Raw genomic sequence first — 8328 nt, 5'->3', positions numbered from 1 at the left:
TCAAGAATATGAATGATCATACGTGTGAACGTTACAAATGTACATTCGAATGTAAAATATACATTCGCACGTTATTTGATTAACGTGTGAATGTTTATGTTTTCTTTCTCATTTGAAAGGTATAAGGTTCGAATGAGAGAAACTAACCTTCGAACGTTACGAGATAGAAATTACAGAAATGCAAACATTCAAACTTCTCTAGAATAAGTTTTTTATAATTTATACTACATAATATATTGTTTATAATATAATATAATAGTTGTTATATATTATATAATCTAATAATATTATTCTTTATAATATAATTGTTACATAGTGTGAATATGTGATTATCAATCAAGAATATTTTTACTGCATTGCATACATTGACCCGTGGTCCCTCACATAGAGCACTTTGATACACTGCATGCACGGTTCGAGGTTATAGATTACATACTACAGATCGTGAACGTAATTGAAAGACCCAAAACTATGGTGTGTTGGTCGAGGGAAGTCATATAACAGATGATATTGACTACTATAGTATCATACGTGACATTATCGGATTAAAATACTGGGTGGGATTGTGACATGTTTTTAAATGTGATTGGTGAGATATAGCCAGTGGTCGGGTTTTGATACATAGGGATAGTAGCTTTATGAGTGTCAATACTGCATGTAAATGGTACGAAAATGATCCATTCGTATTGGTTTAACAAGCTACCCAAGTCTATTACTTGGATGATCCAATAAAAGGGGCTGACGAAGATAATGGAGAGATAACTTGGTGAGTTGTACAAAATATTGTGTCTCAGAATATCTATGATGCAAGAATGGTAGTGAATCAAGATCATAGTGGAGATGAAGATAAAACTTCGATTATAGAGGCCTATCAGGAATATGGAGAGCATATTAATTTATTTGTTGACCTCGGTGCACTTGAACTCATCCCCTTATGTAGAGATGACGTCCTCCCGTACATCTCGATCCATTCGTATTAAATGATCATTCAGTTCATGAAGTAAGTGAAGAAGAAGAAGAAGAAGAAGAAGAGTCTGAAGAGGAAGTCGATGAAGAAGACTAACAAGAAGATGATGATGACGAAGATGGTATTGGAGTCGATTCTAAAGCAAGCATGGAAAATACATCTGGAGATGAAGAATAAAAATATTAAATATTTTATATACATAGGTGACAGTACAATACATTTTTTATAAATTATTCTATAATAATTGTTTTTTAAAATATTAATCATTTTCAAGGATGCCACCAAAATGACAACTAAGAAATGTGCCTCCTCCCCCAAGTCCCGAACCCGTTCACGACTCCCCAACTGAGGACTCCGCTCCTGAACAAGTACACAGGAGACAAACAACCAGTTAACACCTACCAGTAAGGAAATGTTATTGATAATCAATTATATTTCAATATTTTGGCAACTATATTTAATAATTTTAAAAATATAAGTTGATGCCTTGTCACATCGCAGACGTGGCTTAACATGTGGCTTTGCTTTGGAAAGAAATAGAAGGCACAAAAAAATCAAGGTTAACATTCCTGATAACTTCACTAGAGAAATGGATGATAGTGCAGTATTGCTTTCCTCCTATGCCGACACACTAGTCCGAGCTTATGCTCCATTTTATATGTGATCATGGAGAGATGTTTTGAATGAGGTAAAGGATCACATTTGAAGTCGTGTATTGGTGAGCTTATATATGAACATAAATGTTTTTAGAGATGTTTTGATTTTATAAATTTTTAAGTACTTTTCTCTAATTATAATTTAAATTAAATGGGATGACCTATGGACATGGATTAACTAGGCTCATTTGGACACAAAGATGAGACAGAATTCTCAAAATTTTCAAGACTTCTTATAATTTCATTCCCAAACATCCCTCAAACATAAAATATTTTTCAATTTCAAATCTTCAGCTTTTTTATTTAATCAATTACCTAATCATTATCCAAACACAAACATTAATATAACAACTTTTATAAACTTAAAAAAATAAAAATCAATATAACTTTTACAAACTTCAAAACAAGAATAATATTAAAAGATTATATGAATCAAACTTGAATTTTATAATATTTTTATTCAAGTACTTTTTCTCTCTCATTTCTTAAAACTCAATAAAACATTTTAACTCAAATTATTTCACTATTATTTACATAATTCTAATATATTTCAAATGTCTTGATATTGTATGTTATGGTTCATAGTTTTATTTGGTACATTTTCTAGTTAATTAACACACGCGACCTTGCATAAACTTAAAACCCGCCTAGGCATGGTACAATCTTAAAAACTTATTTAAATACTTGAATGGAGCTTGTCTGATCATATGTCCAACACGCCTGCAAGAAATTGTTTGTGTGATTATTTTTGTGTAATTTTTTTATGATTGTAGCACTCTTATTTTTTTTGTACTTATCTATTACTATGTATAAAAGCAGAGTCATACAATTCCAACGTGGCACTCTAACCGTTAAAGTCGATCAACTAGAAGAAAAAAAAAAATCCAAAGTGTTGCGTTTGTGAAGCGGTGATCTTTTTGAAAGTAGTGTTTACCGATTATGAGCCATTGTACTTCTTAGGTTTCATTTCTTTTCGCCATGATTGTGTGTCTCCAAGCTTTGCCTCACGACGCCACCCCTCTGCATGTCCCCTTCTTTGTGACCGACAACCTCAATTCCTTCTCTATCTCATCGTGCTCCGTACTCACCAATCCCTCCCCATGAGTTTATCTCTCCCTCTTACAAGTTCTCTCTCAACCGATCTATATCTCTTGTGCCAAAGACCCAAATCACCACCAACACACGTCGAGCAAACCCAACACCGAGAACCACTAGCAGCTGCCACTAATTTCGGATCAACGACCCCAAGATTCACCACACACTATCATAGTCTAGATTTGAGCCCCACCGCCTGAACGACACTGGTAAATTCTCTCTCTCCATCTCTATATGTCTTGCTCTTCCTCCGTGATATCCCTCTCAATCTCTATGCAGATCAGGGCTTGTTGCCCCTTTTGCGTCATCGTAGTTCAACCCCTCGCCTCCAATCTTCACGACCAAACCACTTGGCTCCACCTTAGACCACGACAAACAGCCATGCCATCACTTACAAAAGCCTAGACTAGCTGCTAACCTTCATGGCACACAACATCCCCATTTTCACCGCAATCTAGTAGCATGATCTTCACATCAGAAGATTAGTCTTGGTGGTAAAAACCATAGAGGTATAACTCACACTTGATTTCTAGAAATTCTTGTGTTGGGTTAACTATGAATTGTCATGTTAAAATTGTTGTGTGTGCGAATGGTTATAATCAGTGATTGTGGAAACTCTGTCATTGTGATGTTGATTGTGTGCTTTATGAAGTTATAGGAAGTGAGAAAATAAGAATTAGGTGATGTGGTTATGATCGAAATAATTATCTCAAGTGTTGGGGGTTGCTTTGTCGCACTATTTGTGAATCTGCATAGTGGCCGAAGGCCCCTGTGAAATGTTAAGATAAAATAGGTGATTGTGATGAGGTTGGTGTCATTCGAAGCGTTGGGATAAAAAATTTGTAGTTTGTATTGTGATTGGATGTTGGGTACGCTAATGGGATAAGTGTGAATGCTTCTAATGGGTGAGGTTCGGGAAGTTATTTTGTGGGTTGGAGATGCGTAGTAACTGGGTTAGAAGAATTGGAACCATGAGATTTATTGTAGTAGAGTTGTTTAGTTGCATTGTTTATTTTAGATATGCCAGTTTAATTGTATTAATGTATAGTATTTTTAATTATGTCTAGGTAACGATCAAATTTCTGCTTAACACGGTTCACAGGTTTTTCTGGAAAAGTTGAAGGGTCAGGTAAGCAGGGTTCCTATGCTAGACTTTGCATAAAAAGAAAATGAACTGAGGTTGATTTGTGCAAATTGTGCATGATATGTTTTAAAAGGAAAAGTGAAAACAATCTCAGTTACGTGTTCTACATTACTGATGAAGTCTTTATAAAAGAGAAAATGCTTTCTGGCATGACTGGTGTAGACAGGAACAATCTTGTGACATGCTGTTTCTAAAATGTGCAAAAGAGCAAATATGAAATTTGGGAATCTTGTACATGTTATATGAAAATGTTCTGAATCCGTTTTTCAATATGTGAAAATGATAAGAAATTGATCAGTACTCTGTTTTGATATGAAGTGGCATATGAAATTGATCAGTGCTACCACACACTCAACAACACTTAGTAGTAATCTAACCATGGGCTTTACATGGGGGTTTCACACATTTCATTTTAACTGTCATGAACAGAGGTATGTAATCTTGTGTTGCATATTATTACAGACTAGCAGCTCCATGATTCTAGCAACTCCATAATTCTAGCAACTCCATGATTCTATCAATTCCATGATGCTAGCAATCCCATGATTCTAGCAATCTCACCATTATAGAATATATGTTTACTTGTATAACTTATTATTTATAAAGCTGATTTTATTTTCTTTCCATGTCAAGTCATATACGGATGTCCATATATTCTTACAAAGATCAATGAGAAAGACAAGAAACTTTTTACCAATTCTTCTCTTAACATGGTATTAGCCCAAATAGGATCCTAAAACATACCTCTATTTTCTTGCCGATGGCATCCTCCACAGATTCTCCCAACACTTCTTCCCCATTCCTTCTCACCGACACCTCCCCTTCAAGCCCGATACTAGGTCTCTCTCCGGAAAGCTACCAGCAACTGTTGAGTTTGCTTTGCCTTTCTCCTTCGATAGCCAACTTCGTGGGTAACTCCTCCACAATCCCTCCCATTTTCGATCCTCAGAAGGACTAGATCATCGACAGTGGTGCTAGTGATCACATGAGCCACTACCGATCCCTTTTCTTGGACTTCCGAGAGCCACCCATGGCTGGGCAGGTCAGACTGCCCACGGGAGAGACCATCCCAGTTGAAGGAGCCAGCTTCATCCCTCTATATGAAACCCTAACTTTGTCAAATGTCCTATTTGTCCCTTCATTTCAGTATAATCTCCTCTCTATCCCTCAAATAACTAGCCACTTATCTTGTGTTGCCACTTTCTCATCCTCTAATGTTTTTTTTCAGGACCATCAATTGACGAGGCTGATTGGAGCGGGTGAAGCTTGCAATGGACTCTACATCTTCCATCCCCAACAATCTGCTGCCTTCTCCGCTCACAAACTTGATAATAAGACCTTATGGCATCAACGTCTAGGTCATCCTTCCAACTTTCTTCTTCCCTCTATATTTGATAGTCCTTGTACTATTTCTCATTGTGACATTTGTGCTCATTCTAAGCACACCTGCTTACCATTTCAAATTAATGCTAATCAAAGTATGATTTCTTTTAATCGACTTTATTGTGATATTTGGGGTGGACATTCCACTACTTCTATTTCTGGCGCTCATTACTTTTTGACTATCGTTGATGATTTCACACGCACAACATGGATTTATTTAATGCGTTTTAAATTAGAAACCTTTAGTCATTTAATGCACTTCTTTGCTCTCGTTAAAACTCAATTCAATTCCACGGTCAAATTTGTCTGCACAAACAATGACCAAGAATTTCTGTCTCATAATCTCCAAAATTATTTTGAAAACCACGGCATCATTCATGAACATACCTGTGTTGAAACTCCTCAACAAAATGGAGTTTCTGAGCTTAAAACACAACATCTTTTGAATGTGGCATGAAATCTTCACTTTCAGGCACATTTACCCCTTAAATTTTGGGGCGATTGCATCCTCACCACTACCTACCTCATCAATCAGACCCCTAGCCAGTCTCTCCAAAATAAAACTCCTTTTCAACTTCTTCTCAATACACAATCGACGTACACCCACCTACGTGTTTTTGGTTGTCTATGCTATGCCCAGACTCTCACAGCCAATCGAGATAAATTCTCACCCCAAGCATCCCGTTGTGTCTTCATCGGTTATCCTAGCAACCACAAAGCTTACAAATTATATAACCTCGACACCGACACCATTTTCTATTCGCGAGATGTCACCTTTCATGAAGACCAATTTCCTTTCCAACATATTGCCACTCCACCTTCCCCCAACTCCATCATTCTTCCCTTACCCATTCTAGAACCTATCTCACCTCCCTCGTCACCGGGCATAAACCCTGATCCTGCCCCTGAATCTATCCCACCTCCCGTCCTTGTCGCCACATCACTCGACCAGTATACCTTCTTGATTATGTTTGACCCACCATACCCACGGAGTCCATTGCTTCTTCGACCATTGCACAATCCTCAGGTACTTCTCATCCTTTATCTGCTTTTTTGTCTTACTCTCATTTTTCACCTACTCATTATTCTTTCTTAACGGCCCTTACTACATCTGTTGAACCTACCTGTTACTCAGAAGCTAATCGCCACTCTCACTAGCGTGAAGCTATGACCTCTGAACTCCGTGCCCTTGAAGAAAACTCCACTTGGACACTTGAATCTCTCCCCAATGGTAAGAAACCCATCGGTTGCAAATGGGTTTTCAAGACCAAAATCCAAGCTGACGGTACTGTTAAGCGCTACAAGGCCCAACAAGTGGCCAAAGCCTACACTCAAGTGGAAGGCATAGACTACCATGAAACATTTGCTCCAGTAGCCAAAATGACCACAGTCCGCTGTGTACTTGTCGTTGCTGCCACAAAAATTGGATCATTCACCAAATGGACGTCCACAATGCCTTCTGGCATAGCGAACTTGATGAAGAAGTTTACATGACCCCATCACCTGGATACTATATTAAGGGGGAGACCCACGTATGCGGTCTCCGGAAATCCCTTTATGGTCTCAAGCAAGCATCCCACAACTGGTTTTTCAAACTAAACTCTGATCTTCTTAATGTAGGTTTTGTTCAATCTCAGGCAGACCACTCTCTGTTCACCTTGACTACTCCTACTAGTCTTACACTTAATTCTTGTATATGTGGACAACATCTTGGTCGCTGGCAATGATCTCTCTCAGGTCACCTTTTTCAAATATGTTATTTCAAATCACTTCAAAACCAAGGATCTCGGACCTCTCAAATATTTCCTTAGACTTGAAGTCACTCGCTCTCCATTTGTCATTTTTCTTAATCAGCGAAAATATGCCTTGGACGTTCTTGCCGATAGTGGTCAACTTGGCTCTCGCCCTGTTCCATTTCCCATGGAACAAAATCTGAAGCTCAATGACACTTATGGTGACCCTCTTTCTGATCTTGCTCCTTACCGACGATTAGTTGGATGACTCATCTATCTCACCATCACCAGACCCGACATCGTCTTTGCAGTCAATATTCTTAGCCAATTCATGCATGCTCCCTAGAAGCGCTCCAGGACAAGGCATTTTCTTTCCCTCTTCTAATGATCTTCATGCCAGTGCTTACAAAAATTCCAATTGGGCTAGCTGTCCTACTACTCGACACTCCACCACAGGCTTCTTCATCACACTTGGTTCTAGTCCCATTTCTTGGCACACTAAGAAACAAACTACAGTTGCTCGCTCCTCTACAAAAGTTTAATATCGTGCCATGGTCGTCACCACATGTGAACTAGTCTGGTTACAGCAACTCCTTCATGACCTCGGCATCTCACATAAAATTCTTATGACTATCTATTGTGACAATCAGTCTGCCCTCCACATTGCTCAAAATCCAATTTTTCATGAGCGTACGAAACACATTGAATTTGACTGCCACATTGTATGCGACAAGCTTCATTCTGGTCTCTTCACCACTACTCATCTTCCATCTTCCAAGCAAATCGCTGATATCTTCACCAAAGCCTTGGGATCTGATCTTTTTAATCACTTATCTCGCAAGTTGGTCATTATGAATCTTCATGCGCCAACTTGAGGGGGAGTATTACAGACTAGCAACTCCATGATTCTAGCAACTCCATGATTCTATCAATTCCATGATGCTAGCAATCCCATGATTCTAGCAATCTCACCATTATAGAATATATGTTTACCTACATAACTGATTTGTAAAGTTGATTTTATTTTCTTTCCATGTAAAGTCATATATGGATGTCTATATATTCTTACAAAGATAAATGAGAAAGACAAGAAACTTTTTACCAATTCTTCTCTTAACACATATCCCGATGCTTCAACCTCCGTCAAATCCTAAGTAGAGTTTGTTGGCGTCACAAGACTTACCTATAAAAAAAAGCTAATGTTGGATGAGACTTTCAGGTATCACCCTATAGCTAGCTTCCTAAGCCTCAATTTTTTTTTTCTTTAAGCTAATCACTTGTTCACTCATTTATAACATATTTCTTTGCAACTTTGTATTATAGGATAAGTATGGTTGGTGTATGATTTGC

General features: G+C 37.9%; 1 protein-coding gene across 1 annotated transcript; it reads left to right on the top strand.

Annotated features, from left to right (window-relative positions):
• Positions 1 to 6412: 6412 nt before the first annotated feature.
• On the top strand, positions 6413 to 6739 carry LOC109011764 (uncharacterized mitochondrial protein AtMg00820-like). The gene has a single exon (XM_018993124.1). It carries the CDS (start codon positions 6413 to 6415, stop codon positions 6737 to 6739), a length of 327 nt encoding a protein of 108 aa, XP_018848669.1.
• Positions 6740 to 8328: the final 1589 nt, after the last annotated feature.

The sequence above is a fragment of the Juglans regia genome, chromosome 5, assembly GCF_001411555.2.
Source record: "Juglans regia cultivar Chandler chromosome 5, Walnut 2.0, whole genome shotgun sequence".
Classification (NCBI taxonomy): domain Eukaryota; kingdom Viridiplantae; phylum Streptophyta; class Magnoliopsida; order Fagales; family Juglandaceae; genus Juglans; species Juglans regia.
This window is presented reverse-complemented; position numbering and strand designations above follow the sequence as displayed.

What these genes read in the sequence shown, in the direction of transcription:
- LOC109011764 (XM_018993124.1), top strand. Translation starts at nt 6,413, where the DNA reads ATGACCTCTGAACTCCGTGCCCTTGAAGAAAACTCCACTTGGACACTT.